Below are 16,051 nucleotides of genomic sequence, written 5' to 3'. Positions count from 1 at the left end.
TCACCGCCCGCGCCCCGGAGAACCGGGAGGCTCCTGAGGGAATCCCGCAGATAGAACCTGAGGAAGTGATTAATACACTGTTATCCCTGAGAAAATTAGTTTTTATAAGTGAGCTGGGTGCAGCAGTGATGCGTACATAGTAAAGTAGGAGCTGGGGTAATCTTGGCACTGAAAGCTGCATGCCTGAAAAAAGTTGCTTTTTTTTAATAAAAGATCAGTATGCAGGAATTGGAGAAATGAATATGTTAATAAAGTAGGAGCCGTGGGCGCCCTCGAGGGCGGGGAGGAATTGCAGAGATTCCTGGACAACCTGGAGAGCTTGGAAAGCAGCAGCCCCGGGAAGTTTAATAACAACCAGGGTGGGATTCTCCATCGGGAAGGGGGTAACCAAACTGGGGGAGGAGGGGCTGTGAAGAGCAGCCACAAGGAAAGGGATCTGGGGTTTTATAGTAGGAATAAATTCTCCCCTGTGAGGGTGGTGAGGCCCTGGCACAGGATGCCCAGAGAAGCTGTGGGTGCCTCATCCCTGGAAGTGTCCAAAGCCAGGTTGGACACGGCTTGAGCAACTTGGGACAGTGAAAGGTGTCTCTGCCCATGGCAGGGAGGTTGGAACTGGGTGGTGTTTAAGGTCCCTTCCAACCCAAACCATTCTGGGACTCCGGGGTTTGGGCTGGTCCATCACTGGAACAGACTCTCCAGGGAAGTGCTCAGGACACTCAGTCTGCCAGAGCTCAGGGAGCTTTGGATGATGCTCTCAGCCACATGATTTAGTTTAAGTAGTCCTGCAGGGACCTGGACTTATGGGGACTTGTGACCCTTATTGTGTCCCTTCCACCTTCAGATATTCCCTAACTCTATGAAAAGGGAGAGGAGGGGAACGAGGTAAAGCCCCTTCCCCCAGGGACCAGCTCCCACTGACACAGCACAGCCACAGGCAGACATAACAGACTCCTGAATATTACAAAATATTCTCCCTGTCAGCAGGACTCAGCTGGAGCTGTTTGCAGCTGGCTAACACCCATCTAATGGAGTGGCATCCAGTCCAGAACCAGGAACTTGAGAGGAAAATCCTCCAATTAGTGCAGGGGTTTGTGTCTGCCACTGTCCTTCAGGACAAATCATATGTGCTGTGAATTTGCTGTGAGGATTCATGGGGAGGGGAGGGAGGGAAGAACTACAACAGTCAGGCTAGAAAAAAACAAGCCAACCCCCTTTCTACAGGATTACACATTTAGGGTGTGATCTCCAAGGGCTTCCCAGGGCAAGCCATTAATAGTCTTTCTCACCCCTTCCATGAACTAAGAATCCTGTTTATGTCCTTAACAGGTCCCAGGACTCTCTGTGCTTCAGCCCAGCAGTAACACAGGAGTCAGGAATTCTGGTCCTGCCAGAAATAGCAGCTGTTGGAGCCGCTCAGTGATGCAGAAACCTCACAGGGGGGGATTTGCATGGGCAGAATGAAGACAAGGTCACAGAACATGCCGGGAGAGGTCCAGGGTCCATGTGCGCAGCAGAGCAGGAATATCCAAAAAAAGGCTAAGAATATCCTGAATTCCCTCAGCTGCAGTCTGCTGCAGTTCAGGAAAATGACATCATTGCACCACCCCGACCACGGGCTCTGGAGGAGTTCCATCCTTCCCTCTGAGAACCTCATGGACACGAGTAATCCCTCCCAGCTCCACAGGGCCTGTGCTGATGGAAAACCCTCCGCTCGGGAGCAAGCCTTGCTGGGCTCTGGCTCGGTTCTTACTGGGGTAAAACATGACCTGGGTCACAGAGCTGCAGCCCAAATTATTCAGATATAACTGAAAATGAGCAGCAGAGCTTGGGCCTGTGTGTTCTGTACACTCGAGGCACCCAATGGGACAGCATCCATTCATCCAGCCTGAAATCCCACCAGGACATGGTCTCTAAAAAAACCAGTCTCACCCCCAGGCCTATAAAACAACTTCTCACAGCTACACCTGTCTGGTTTTCCAAGCTTTCTGTGTGGGAAGAAGGCAATTTAAAAACACAGCTGCTGCCAGCAGATTTCTCTGAGGAGAAATCATTGTCAGTGCTGTGAGCCCTCTGTTACCAACCAGCAAAGTCTCAGCTAACACAGACTCTTTAACACTTGAAGCAGCAGTTCCTGGGGCTTGGGGCTTTTCTTTTTTTCCATTTGAAAACCATTAAATTAAAAGGGAGCATCTCCTCCCACGTGCCAACTAACACCATGTGTTAAGGCAAAACACAGTATGAGCCAGGGAGTCAAGTTTGCCCTCACACCCCTGTTTACAATTACTCTAGTAATTTATTATGATTTATAATTCTGAAATCTTTCTTGGAGGAGAAATACCAGAAGAGCATTAGGTGAGAACTACAGGCACAAGAGTTCTCTGCTAAAACTCTCAAAACAGGACGGTATCCAGGGGCAAAATAATGTCCCACCACCTCTGCTGAACAGCCCCAAACAACATCCTCACAGGTGATTCGAGGGTGGAATATTTTAATGCAGAATTTACAGGAAAAAAAACCCCTTCCATAGGTATTTTCCTTCCATAGATTATTTCCCCTCCTTCTTCTAAGCCCATTTAAAATTAAAACCTCTCAAAACAAATTCTCTCCCAGCGGTGCCATTTACTATACAGATAAATAACAAGCAACTCAGTAGGGTACAACTCATGACAGCGCAGAACTCCTTCAGGACAAGACAAAAGAGGACAGCAGTTGCCAAAGTGAAGTTTTTAAACTATAACTGGACATGTCTTTAAATAGTGTTAGTGCCTACACTCCCTGAAAACATCCAGGTTGGTGCTATTTAATAATGTTACACATAAAGTACTCCATAAAAAACAAAACCCAATGCACATGTATCTGAAGTGGAGCAGAACCCTTCTGTGACATGGAGGGCCCTATTTCTCTGTAGAAAAAGCCCTTTTCATCAGCGGTGGGGGTGCTTTTCCAACATCGAACATCATTTCCAGAGGGGGATTGTTCAGGCAGCACCAGTCGGGAATGCGGCCTGTCTGGCTGTAATATTCCTTGGACACGGATCTGCTGCCAAGGATGTCCTGGAGTGCTCCAAAAATGGCTCCTGCGTTATTGGGAAGGAAGAAAAAAAAAAAAAAAAAAAAAGGGCGTTAATTTGATGTACTGAATTTTGTTTTCTAATCCTTCCCATCAGGAATCTGCACTGCTTGGGTTTTTTCAGCTCTGGCCCACAAATTAAAGGAATGAAAGGATAGAGCTGCTTTCCTTTTCAGTAGCCCAGCTAATCACAAACTGCTTCCATTTATGTCCCTTGACAGTAACTGGACACAAAGAACCATCTACACTCTGCTGACGGCAAACCTGGCCTGGTTAACCAACTTCTTATGACAAAGTTTCCTAAAAGTTTTGAATTTAAGCGTTTCAACCAAACCCTGTTGTGTTCAAGGCAGTTTTTCTATCCCCAAAATGGTGTCACTCAAGTTCACACAAGCTGTGACAACACCCAGCCCGTGGGAGCTGCCAGGGAAGAAAAGCATCAAGAACTTGGTGCCTAGAACTTGTCCTGATTTCTAAAAGTCCTAATTTTTAGGAATCTAATCCTAAAAATAACAAGTTTGAAAACAAAAAGTTTTCAATAGTGTTTGTTACTGGCACCTGTGACCAGCACAGGGAGTTGGCAGCCTCTCCACAGCTCCTCCATCGGTGATTAAATTTGATTTTCCCATCAGGAGATTATCTCCCAAGGAGGAATCTCCCTCTGCCTCGTTGGTATGGAGGGAGCTCTGAGCCAGCACCTCACCTTCCACCTGTTTCCAGCTGCTCCTCACCTGCTTAAAGCTTCCACAACCCTCAAATATCCCTGAGGGAGCTTCACTCCACACACCAGAGCTCCCTGCAGCTTGACTTCAACACTTCCCCTCATTTCCCCTGCTCTTCACTCCTCACAAACCTCACTTGGTGGGTTTGTTTCCCCCTTCCCCCTTCAGCTGTTCCCATTCTTACCTCCCAGCCAGGCCACGCAGTTGGGTTTGGCAGGTGGGGTGTGAATCCTGAAGGTTTTGGTGGCCAGGGCCTCCTTGTACTTGGGTTTCTCCACCAGGTACCTGATCTCTGCCATGAGCCTGTGCAGGAACCCCGGGAGCATCGCGGTGCCCCCGATCACCACCAGGTTCTCTGCCAGCTGCTTCCTGGTGTCTATGGGGCACTGATGCAAACAGAAAATGAAACCCCCCCCCCAAAAAAAATCATTTGAATTGGAATTGCCTGAACTTGAAGTGCATTCAGAGGTCTGCTGGACGTTCAGTCCTTTTCCATGCCCTGCTGTTTTCCTGTATTTAACTGGAACAGAACCAACATAAGCCATGGGCAAATGCCTGGAGGTGCAGAGGTGAGGGGTCCAGGCACAGATCTCCTTAAACAATTTGTTTTCCTAAGGAATTCTAATGGAAGCGTTTGTCATGTCAGCCCAAGTCCGTGGCTCTCCAATAAATTACCTCTCAGCAATCTTTATTTAAATGGCATGAATAACTACAGGGAGTCAACTTTAATTAACACACATCCATCATCACACAACAAAAATTTCCATTTATAGTGGTTTTCTAATGCATTTTTTTCCCTAAATATAGTAAGAACTGCAATGTTTGTATATGCCAAGAAAATTTTCTGCAATAAATCCAATATGCTGCCTGTAATAAAGATGTCCAAATTAATTTTATTCCAGCTCAGGTAAAGCAGCAGCCCGCAGGACTCCAAGTCTTGAGTCATTTATAACTGCAGGATCTCCAAGGCTGGAGGAATTCCATAAATTGTTTAATATAAAGATACCTGAACGAGGGAATCCAAGATCAAAGTGGCAACAGATGTCTCCTCATTATCCTGTTCAAACAGTATTTCCACCACGGAGTCTCTGTGGAACAGGCAGCAAAGTGAGTGTTAACGAGGAGCAGAACCACACTGTGAGCTCAACTCAGCAACAGCAGAGCTGAGATAACTTCACACTTCCCGTTGCCAGCACATTGTCACCTCTGTCACACAGCCCCTGCACTGGGGAGACACAATCCTGGAATCCTTCAGATTGGAAAAGACTCCACCACTTCCCTGGGCAGCCTGTTCCAATGCTTAACCCTTCCAATGGAGACATTTTCCCTCATCTCCAATCTAAACCTCTGCTGGTACAGCTGGAAGCCATTTCCCCTCATCCCATCATTTACCACTGGGAGAAGAGACCAACCCTCACCTGGCTCCACCCTCCTGTCAGGGCGCTGCAGACACTGAAAAGGTCTCCCCTGAGCCTCCTTTTCTCCAGGCTAAAACTCCTCATTCATGTCACTAAATCTGCCCCACCATCAGGCATTAACACTCATTTCTCCTCCCCTCTCTAAGCTCTGCAGAAGCCGCCCAGGCTGGGCTTGCACTGGGCACTTTATTTATTAAGAGGCACTAAAAGCACATGCAAGTGTTTCATTAAAACTCAGCTTTATGCAAACTAACGTGCTTTTAGAGTTGCGATTTATCCTCATAGTGATCAATAATACTCTGTCATGGCATCTCTCACCTGATGGGGCCGACCACGTGGAGAATCTTTTCCCCATCCAAAGGATAGTCCACGTCTGGAGGCGGCGAAGGACGCTGGAAATAAAACCACAAGGGTGACATTTTGGAGGCCCAAAAGAGCTCCAGCCACCTCCAAAAGAGCAGGAGGAGCTTCACTCTCCACCCACCTCGGCACTGCCATCAAGGTTGAACTTGGCTGCCTGGATCTTCAGCCCGCGCTGGAGGTCACTCACAAAGCACGTCCGGACTGCACAGGGGGAAAGGGCAGAGTGAGCCTGGGGGGGATCCTTCCCTCACCAGCAAAGACAGCAACTCTCCTCAGTTTGGAGAACAACACACCAGTCAGGCCCCTGCTGGTCCAAACCACTGTCAAACAAATGCAAGGAAAAGCAGCCTCTGCACTTCAGCAGAGTTCAGGTGGGGTCTGACCGGGAGTTTAAACGAAGCCGACACCAAAAGCACGCCAGGACAGGCAGGGTTTCTTTCTCAGCCAAACCACACAAGGTTTGGTGACAGAGGGATGTTCCTGATGGTGCCCTCAGCCACCACGAGGTGTCAGGGGTTGTATCTTGCTGTCAAACACTCCACTGCAGGTTTTGCACCACAGCTTAAACAAGACACTCCTTCATTCCCTAAACCAGCTGCAATCATGGAATACTTTTCCTGGGTAACTCCTCAGCACCCTCAGAATTCCAGAGGGTTTTTTTTTTCCTCCAGGCAACACTGACAAAGCACAGTCTCATTTGTATCCCAGCTGTAACTGTTATTATATACTGATTTATTTGCAGTTGGCACAGATAAACTGCTGTCCCAAAGAAACAACCCTCCAATACACAGGCAACCCTAATTCCATCCTTAGTGTGTTATATCTGCTTCCAAAAGGCTGCCAAAAAGCCTCAACTGGTCAGAAAACTGTGCTCCAAAGTCCAGGAATTAGAAAAGCAACTGCCATTTGACAAATTATTCTGCATTCTTCCTAATTTGGCCCAAGATTGGCCCTAGTTGCTATTTTCTAACACAATTCATACTTTTGTAACTGTAGCACATGAAACATTCCATAGAACTCATCCCAGTTCTACCCAAATAAAGACTGTTTTTTTCTGATATAAATGTAGTCCTTGCCTCATCTTGCCTACCTGAGTAACACACCAAAATGTCTTTTATACATACTTTTTTTTTAAATTAACTTTAAAGCAAACTGAGTCTTTCTAGTTAATCTACAAACAAACCTACACAACAGTGCAATCCTCTTTGTCTGCTCATCCACCAAATCCATCTACAAGTTACATCCCAACAGCACACAGGCTGAACTGAAAGAGGAATTCAACACACTCTGCTGGTTTTGCTTTCAAAGAGTAAAAACACCACAAGTTCTTCCAGTAGGTAAGAAATACGGCAAACAGAGAAGGGAAATAACTTCCTAAATGTAAACAATGCCCACTTGTTATTATCATACTCTAATGCACAAGTTAATAAACCAGATTTTCACAAAACCAAAAAAAATCCTTACCTTTTATATCCTCTACTATGTCTTCTGGAACTGAGCCTGAAATTAAAAAAAAAATAACTTAGAATGAAAGTTTTTCTTAAAATAGAAAGAGGATTTAACAACAAAACTCAGTTTGAATTGCATTTAATAGATTAAATTTTCACTTTCACAGAATCCCAGAATGGTTTGGGTTGGAAAGGACCTCAAAGATCGTCTCGTTCCAACCCCCTGCCACGGGCAGGGACACCTCCCACTATCCCAGGTCGCTCCAAGCCCCATCCAGCCTGGCCTGGAACACCTCCAAGAATGGGGCATCTTTTAAAGACTTCCAAGATTTTAAAGATTTCCAAGGAAGAATGGATATTAAGAAGTGAAATAAGGTGTTTGCCTTGTCTCAAAACTGACAGAAAAATTACTACAGAAGTTTTGTCTCAGCCCTCACCCAAAAGTGCTGCTATGAGAGGCCCTATCATAAAAAAATAATATATCTGGTAAATACAAAGGAAGAACTCATGCACGTGGGTGACACAAGAGGCAGTGAACACTAAACTCATTTTCTTCATTCCAGGTTCCCTGGTGCAAATTCACATCACATGGGCCACCTCCCAGACCTTACCCATGACAGATGGAAGGCTCTGTCCTTTGGCTAATCCTGTGTCCACTGTGCACTGCTCCAGCAGCTGATACTCCAGCTCCCTAAAACATTGCACAAAGGGGGTTAAAGACAGCCAAGAACTCAGCCTGGTTCTCTGCACTGCCCTTAACAGCAATATTTACCCCTTTCAGTCACATCCCTCTAAATACAAACTTCACAGGGTCTGATTTCCACAGCTTTTCCCACACCCATGAAAGCCAAACAGCGGTCCCTCTAAAATCGGATGATGTTGCAGCAAGCTATGACTTAAAACAAGAATCTCTGCCCATTAATCCAAGATGAACTGTCACAGATAAATAATTTGTGTGACCTGGAATGGATAACTGTGAACTTACTTGTGGATGGCCCTTCCTCCCAGGGGCAGGGAACCCCAGCAGCTCAGGATGGGAATTCCTTCATAGATCTACAGCAAGATCAGGAAATTCTCCTTTTTTTTTTTTTTTTCTGAGTTTTCAGTCTGCTGGAACTAAATGCTTTCCCCCTTGCATCAGCTGTCAGAAACACCTTCTAACTTCTTTTCTCCAAAACTCATTCCCAGTTTATAAAAGGCTGAAGTCATGAACTCCCTTCCCAAGGTTTGAGGGAGCACAAATTCCCCCCATCAGCTGTGAAGGAATTCCCCAGGCTGGGATATCCTACAGCCAGACTGGCTGAGCTGTTCCTGAAGTCTGTGAAAATCCCATCTTGCCACATCAGCCTCGCTGCTGCAAATCCAAGGATACAGGCAGCACCAAGCTCTCTGCATATCCACAGTCCAGCACCATGGCAGAATTGATCCCAAGGGTCAGCAGAGACATCAGGTGACTTAGAGCAAACAAAACAGAAGGAACCTACGTGGGAACAAAAAAAAAAAAAGGAGAGAGGACAGGAGTGGGGAAAAAGAAACAAACCACTCATCTTAAATCATACATCAGGTTTCTTGTTGTCATTGAAGAGAAATGAAAGAAAGCAAAACACAGCTACGAGAAAAGTTGTATAATGACTTGGAGATGTCACCCAAAGGGGTACAAAACCCATAAAAGCGTGCCCTGTGACAACAAACTCACAGGAAGTCACTTAAAACATTGTCCACAAAGCAATGTGGAAACTCAGGTTAAAATTGCATGAGACTTCCTTCCTCCTCCCAGAATTCCACAAGTCAAGTTTCCTAGGTAGCAACAGTTCCTTTAATGGGACACTTTGAAGTGTGAATTAAATGAGAAATATCAATGAATTTATGGGCAACTTTACTGACACTTAGCTCAGAGATGTAAGTTAGAATACTGAGCCTGTACTAATAATATTTGCACCACACAGAAATAGAAACCAGAGAGAATTAACCTCCCATCACTATTAACTGGCTTCCTCACAAGTTACAAAGTCTCTCCATCAAAATGTGACTCTGAAATCACAAGTCATTTTTCACAAATAATTTTGGACGGGATGTGCTTTATCTGAGACATATTTTAATCCTGTGAGGGAATCAGGAAAAAAACCCTCAAACAAACCACTGAAACCTTTCAGCCATTTCAAATCATCAGAAAATTTTATCAATAGTAAAGAAGAATTACGTAGAAATTTAGTATTAGTTGGTAAACTGTGCTGTGGAAGAGCCCCATCCAACCCAGCCTTGGACACTGCCAGGGATGGAGCAGCCACAACTTCTTTTCTTCAACACATTTTCATTAAAAACACTCATTAGGTAGAGAAGGTCATTAATTTCAGGTAAGCTCTTATCTAAATGAGCCCAGGCAGAGCTATTGACTGCGGCAGAAATCAGGAGCCTCACTGACAGGGCACCAGCAAGTGTTTAAATATAAATCCTGGCTCCAGGCAGCGCTCAGTGGGGATTATTGGATCTGGCTGGGACAGAGGGATGGGAGCTGCATTATCCTACAAGCCACAGGATCCTTCCAGAGCCTTGTTAATTGCTGCTGCTTTGTGGCCTCGTGAAGAGCCAGAATGGAACAAAAATGGCCTGTAAAGCAACTTCCAAGCTCTCCTTCCTCAGATTTTTCTTCTTTATGCCTCTCTCACTCTTTTGGCACCATTTTCATTCCCCGGTCCACATCTGGCCCTGACAGTAAGCACAATTCCCGCTGAGAAGTGCTACACTGAACACACAGAGCAAATTCCCCCATTTCTGGAAAACTTGTACCTCAAAGTGCTTGAACAGGACCCTTGTGAGGGTGTCTCTGAAGTGGGAAGGGCACAGGACCGACTCGATGATCACAACGCGACGGTCTCGGGGATTCACCAGAAGGTGCCTGAAAAAAGGGCAAGACGTGTAAACCCAAACCGGGAAATTCAAGCACGTTATTAGGAGACCAACCTTCCATTCACAGCCCATTTTCCCTCAAAAAAAAAAAAAAAATCCTAAATATTTGCACTCAGATAGCCTTTCCCACAGGAGATCCCAAAGTCTTCTTCACAAGTTTAAAAACCCCAATGCCTTCCTGGAAAAAAAAAAGCGAGGAAAACTGGGGTACGGAAAACAGAGGTTGTAGTTCTGAATATTCATTCCAATGCTTCTAAATCAATATAAAGAAATGCAAAAGTAAGTCATTACAGGCTTGTTCAGTGTCACACAGTGTCATAAAAGACAGAGAATGATGATACAAATGTTCTGATTTCCGTGGAAGAGAAAGGAATTGTCCTGATTTCAATTACAAAGCAACTTTCCAGTCAAGGACAGGAAAAAAAAAAAAAACAACAACAAACAACCCAAGCCATAGCAGAAGATCTGAGGCCCAGAAATCAAATACTGATTTCCCTGTGATGGCTTTTTACTGTGTGAAAAATAAGGATTGGAAGCAGAGAGGAAAGACTAAGCCCAACCTCGTTATTCACTGAGCAGCCTAAAAATACAACAAAAAGATGTGTTGTTGAGGTGAAAATATCCCACAGGTTAAGATCCCTCCTTCCAAAACACATTCCATCCTTCCAAACCCCTGTGGAGAGCTCTGCACTGATACAGCATGAGCTCCAACACAACCAGAATCAGTTCAGTGACCCTGCTCCCAGCTCTCCTGGGGCTCCCTCACCTGAAATACAGCATGTGGATGAATTCCTTCAGGTAGGAATACAGCTCTTCCGTGTTGATGTTGTACTGAACCACCCTGACAGGCTGGGGAGGGAAAACACGCCCAGTCAGTGATTATACATCATTATAGATATGAAGAAATATGATAAATACAGAATATATTATACCTGGACACATTTAATCTGGCACCACATACACAGGAAAAACTCACTCTTTGCTCTTTGTCCTTAAAGCCTCTCAGAAACCCACCCTATAACTGAACCCCAGAGTTTATCAATGCTCATTTTTCACTACTAGAATTATTTTTCACTGTTTCTGTCACAGGCAAGCTGACATTAGTTTTCCAAACCTCCACCCTCTACCAAAAGGAGGTGTAAAAAGCTTAACCAGGCAAAGCAATTCCTCAGAAAACACCCCAAATTAAATCAGCCCTGGCATTACGGCACTTGTATCAGGTCACAAGCTTCTAACAGCAGCAGTTAAAAATCCTGAGAAATACAATATAATATTCCAGAATATTTTATTCAGACAGTGAAAAAACCAGCTTGTGATGGACAGGAAAAGCATCTGCAAACCCTCTGTGTCTCATGACACACCAAACAGCAGAAAGCAGCTGAGGTAACACATTTCACCTTTGAGGCATCAGGTTTCTTTATCTCGCTGGGGATGATGCATCTTGGTCCTGTTTCTCCTGCAAAGCCACACCTGGAAAAAAAAAAATGCAGAAAACTCCAGAAGAGTGTTTTGCACACAGATTTTCTGCCTGGCCATTTACAGATGGATTAAGAAATAGAGATTTTATATCTTTTTTATTGACTCCCTTAATTTATCCCAACAAGATAAAACCAGCAGCAATCCCCAAACAAGCTTTACAGAAACCCACCTGCTCTTCAGGAACAACGGACTGCGGAAAGGAAATTAAAACCAAAAGGAATTCAATTTATTTTAATAAACTCAGAGCCTGACATTTGTTTCACCCCTGCCAAACTTCAGAAGAAAACCACAGTAGAAAACCATAAAGCTGCTGGACTTGGAGCTCTTTTAATGCAAAAGGTAAATTGATATTTGGGTTTCACAGCTGGTAGCTGTCAATGCGTCAGATAATTAGAAAAAAAAATTAAAACGGTCACAATTCAGAATTTAATTATTTTCTTCAACCTCCCAAGAAAATTCCTGTGCATTCCCAGTGTGCACAGGCGGTTTTCCTCACCTGTCATCCCGACAGCTTTTGAATTTTTGGCTGATCTCAGCCTTATCTGGAAAAGGACAGAGACGTCTCTCACACAATTAAGCTGCTATTTCTTTACAAGAATGAAAGCTGAAAACAGGCCCTAAAAAACAGAGGGAAACTTTCCCACAAGAGCATTTTATTGGATAAATAACGCCCAGGGGGTAAAACCTCACAAGCATCCCAAATTTAGGCAAAGCCTCTGACTGGCCACGTGAACAAACCCCCAAAAAGCCACTCCTGGAATCAGTTGTTTCCATCCCGTTAAATCCTCTCGTTCCCAGGTAACAAAGCTGCTGCTGGTCTGCACCTACACTGTCACTTGGAGAAAAAAACCACAAGTACAGCTAAATAATAACCCAATTTTAGACAAGGGACCCTGTCCCTGTGATTCCTGCCCGTTTGGGCAACCAGGGAACTTCCCAGGGCTTCCAGCAGGGAAACATCCCCGTGGACACAGCCACAAGCCCTGGAGGAGCAGCTCAGAGCTCAGGGGAGGATTATTCTTGTAAGATAATCATAATAATGACCAGCTCCCTGACACCCAGAGAGCATTTCCAGGCAGTTTTAACCCCGGATATGGTTTAACTTTGCTCAAACAGCCCCTTTGGCACGAGAGGACACGAGGAGGGTTTGTAACTAAAGGGGGATGGGGAGGGCAGAGGCAAAGCTGCACTTTTGGCCCACGGGATGAATTTACCAAATAAAACACCTGAGTGTTTCTGCTTCAACCCCAAGCTACACATTTTTTCAACCTAAAGCACCAGATTAAAAAACAAATCTGCTATTTTTGGCTTTGCACCACATTGGCTCACATAGAAAGGGAGTGAGGGGGGAAAACCCCACATAATTATTCCTGGAATCAGAGAATGGTTTGGGATGGAAGAGACCTTAAAAACCATCCAGTTCCACACCCTGCCGTGGGCAAGGACACCTTCCACTAGATGAGGTTGCTCAGAGCTCCATCCAGCGAGGCCTCGGACACTTCCAGGGATGGGGCAGCCACAGCTTCTCTGGGTAACCTGTGCCAGGGTCTCCCCACCCTCACAGCCAGGAATTCCTTCCCAATATCCATCTAATCCTGCCCTCTGGCAGTGAGAAGCCATTCCCCCTTGTCCTGCCACTCCATGCCTTGTCCCAAGTCCCCCTCCACTCTCCCGGAGCCCCCTTAGGCCCTGGAAGGGGCTCCGAGCTCCCCCACTCCGTCCCCTTCCCCAGGCCAGACACCCCAAACCCCGGCAGGAGCGCGGGGCACTCACTTGGTGAAGGCCTGTCCCAGGTCGATCACCACGGCGGTTTTCTCCCCGCCGCTGCCGAGCCCCTCGTACAGCGGCATCGCGGCCCTGCCTTCCCTCCTCCCTTCCCTTTTCCCTCCCTCTCCCTTCCCGCTCCTCCTCCTTCCTCCGCCGCGGCTCCGCGGGGCTGCCCCACGGCGCCTGCCCTTCGCGCCGCCGCCCCGCCGCCTCAGGGGGAGCCGCGCCGGCAACCCCGCCCGCCCCGCTGGACTTCGGGCGTGTCCGGGAGCGCCGCGGTGGCGGCGGCGGGGATGCTGCGGGGTGGGCTCCCCTCAGCTCCGCGCAGGCAGCGGGAAGGGCGGCCGGGCCGCCGAGGGGCTTGAAAGGCGGCGGGACCGGGAGTGGGCGGGCGGGATCGCTCTGTGGGCGTGACCGTGTGAGGGCGGGGCCAGCGCGAGGGGGCGGGGCCATCGTGAGGGGGCTGCGCTGCCCTGAGGGGAGGCGGGGCCGGGGTTGCTTCTGCCCGTGGAAAATCGTAAAATAACAGGCTCATTTAGGCTGGAAAAGCCCTCCGAGAGCAGCGAGTCCACCCGCTCACCCAGCACTGTCGAGCCCGCCACTAAACCACGGCCCCAAGTGCCACATCCACGCGGCTTTTAAAGCCCTCCGGGGATGGGGATTCCACCACTGCTGGGGGCAGCCTGTGCCAGGGATGGACAACCCCTTCTGTGAAGAAATTATTCCTAATATCCAAACTAAACCTCCTCTGCTGCAACTTCAGGCCCTTTCCTCTTGTCCTGTCACCAGTTGTCTGGGATAAGATCCCGACTCCCACCTGGCTCCCCACTCCTGTCAGGGAGCTGCAGAGAGCCAGAAGGTCCCCCCTGAGCCTCCTTTTCTCCAGGTTGAGCCCCCCCAGCTCCCTCAGCTGCTCCTCATCAGATTTGTGCTCCAGACCCTTCCCCAGCTCCGTTCCCTTCTCTGCACTCACTCCAGCCCCTCAATGTCTTGTCGTGAGGGACCCAGAATTGACCCCAGGATTTGAGGTGCAGCCTCAGCAGTGCCAGCACAGGGGGACAGTCACTGCCCTGCTCCTGCTGCCACACCATTGCCGGCACAGAAGGAGCAGCAGCACCGTGGGGGCAGAGCTGGTCGAAGTGGCTGTGCTGCAGGGATTTGTTAATTCACATCACACACACCGCAGCTGATTCATGAAGGGCTGGACGTCACCTGTCCACACCACCCAGCCCTGCATCAAACCATCTCGTGTCCTCCCAATGCCCTCACAAAAGCTTAAACCCACCACAGCATCCTTCCTCTCGAACAGAAATGAAAAGTCTCAGGAGCAAAAACGCCCTCTCACTTCTCTGCTGAGAGGTGGTGAGTGAAGGAGAGGAGCTCGAAATGCAGTGAGGATAGAAATCATAAACCCCACCACGGCAACCTGTGCAGGGCCAGGAGCTGGACTCGATGATCCTGGTGGATCCCTTTCAGCTCAGGAGATTTATGCGTCCATGCTTTCAACACCGAGTCACCTGTGACTGGTGATGAGAGAGGCAGAAGATCAGCTGTGGTGAGGGACAACTGAGGGGAGATGTGAGTGCTCAACACCTAATCTTAATCAGGTCAATTTGATCCATTTTCATGGAAGTGTTTAATTATGGCAGTACAAATAGGTTTTGCCTCCATATGTCTGTACTTTGAAGAAGGGGAATGTTTGGACTTCCAAAATCACAGAGCCACATCACAGAACACATTTTGTAAAGTTTGTGAGAGGGCTGCATTATCTCAGATTCTCACAAAATAGCAGGTGTAGAGACCAAGATCCTATTCAGTTTTGGAGCAAAGAAAAAGCTGTGTTTGTATATGGCCCACATATTACAACAAAATACTTCGACTTAGGGCTGAGATTTTAACCCCATCAAGGTTAGGAAATGTTAAGTTTTTCTAAATAGTCTCCAGCTCTGCTACAGGTGGGATCAGTCACCACAAAAATGTTATTCAAGGTGTCTGAAATAACCTTGCTCAGATGGTTGGGACATTTCTGGTCTGTAACATCTCACTAGAGCCTCCTCTCAGGCAGTAGTAGAGAACAATGAGGTCCCCCCTGAGCCTCCTTTGAGGGACCTGGTGAAAACCCACCTAAAAGCCACTGGCACATCAGTATGGGCTGTGTAAGTAGCTGGGATTGGCCTCCCAGCTGGAAGTGAGTGAGTGTGTGTGAGTGAAGTGTGTGAGAAGTTATCTACTATTAATGATTGCAGCTGGACTCCATTGATAGTAAAAGCCTAATCAATAGAAGGTGTTCTGATGAGTATTGTTTGTGATTTGTGAGTCCTCTGTAACTCGATCTCCTGGCTGGGAAAGGGCAGTCTCTAACAGATTTTGGTTGGTGTAACGAAAATTTGGGATCACTTGAGAAAGAGGTTCCTAAGGTTGTGCCTTGCCCCATTCCCAACAAGCATCTCCTTTCCCCTACCAACCTTCCCCTTCTCCTTTCCCCACAATAACCACACCTGCAAACCCAGCTGCTCTTCAGGCATCTGCTGTGCACGTCCAGGAGTGTAACCGAGCCCCTGCTCATGCCCCCAAAATATCTGTCCCCGGGTATTTCTATCACCCGAGTGCACGGGGCCCATTTCTTCCTCAGGGAAGCAAAATGAATATTGAAAAAGCCATTAATTAACTGCTGAGCTGGGTCAGGTCTAGACATTTGCTCACTGCCAGCCAGGCCAGGCAGCGAGCCTTGTGCAGAGCAGGACAAGGGATGCTCATGAAGGAAGATGATGTGTGTGTGTGTGTGTTTGTGTGGAGCACAAGTGCAGACTGGGGGAGCTGAAGCAGATGGGTTATCCTGGAAAGGCTCTGTTGAGGCAGGGTGTGAAGAAGGGCAACT

At 47.2% G+C, this 16,051-nt stretch overlaps 1 protein-coding gene and 1 long non-coding RNA gene across 3 annotated transcripts in view; one reads left to right on the top strand and one right to left on the bottom strand.

Moving 5' to 3' along the window:
* LOC114066852 overlaps nucleotides 1-1,972 on the top strand; it is a 3,318-nt gene extending 1,346 nt beyond the window's left edge. Inside the window, exons 2-3 of one of the 2 annotated variants that reach the window (XR_003573250.1) lie at nucleotides 985-1,087; nucleotides 1,327-1,972. This is a non-coding gene — a long non-coding RNA (uncharacterized LOC114066852). Of the gene's footprint in view, nucleotides 1-981; nucleotides 1,088-1,326 lie in introns of both variants that reach the window. The other variant, XR_003573251.1, reaches the window with a different exon arrangement.
* Nucleotides 1,973-2,602: 630 nt separating this feature from the next.
* ACTR10 (actin related protein 10) lies at nucleotides 2,603-13,320 on the bottom strand. Its single transcript, XM_027901880.1, has 13 exons — nucleotides 13,180-13,320; nucleotides 11,325-11,397; nucleotides 10,694-10,776; nucleotides 9,808-9,916; nucleotides 8,393-8,500; nucleotides 8,006-8,073; nucleotides 7,632-7,711; nucleotides 7,037-7,072; nucleotides 5,694-5,773; nucleotides 5,528-5,601; nucleotides 4,798-4,879; nucleotides 3,976-4,177; nucleotides 2,603-3,076 (listed from the first exon to the last, which is right to left on the bottom strand). The coding sequence occupies exons 1-13, from the start codon at nucleotides 13,254-13,256 to the stop codon at nucleotides 2,895-2,897; spliced, it is 1,254 nt and encodes a 417-aa protein (XP_027757681.1). The 5' UTR covers nucleotides 13,257-13,320; the 3' UTR covers nucleotides 2,603-2,894.
* Nucleotides 13,321-16,051: the final 2,731 nt, after the last annotated feature.

This window comes from Empidonax traillii, unplaced genomic scaffold, assembly GCF_003031625.1.
Source record: "Empidonax traillii isolate 1590-97213 ecotype Southwest subspecies unplaced genomic scaffold, ASM303162v1 scaffold818:size281096, whole genome shotgun sequence".
Classification (NCBI taxonomy): Eukaryota; Metazoa; Chordata; class Aves; order Passeriformes; family Tyrannidae; genus Empidonax; species Empidonax traillii.
This window is presented reverse-complemented; position numbering and strand designations above follow the sequence as displayed.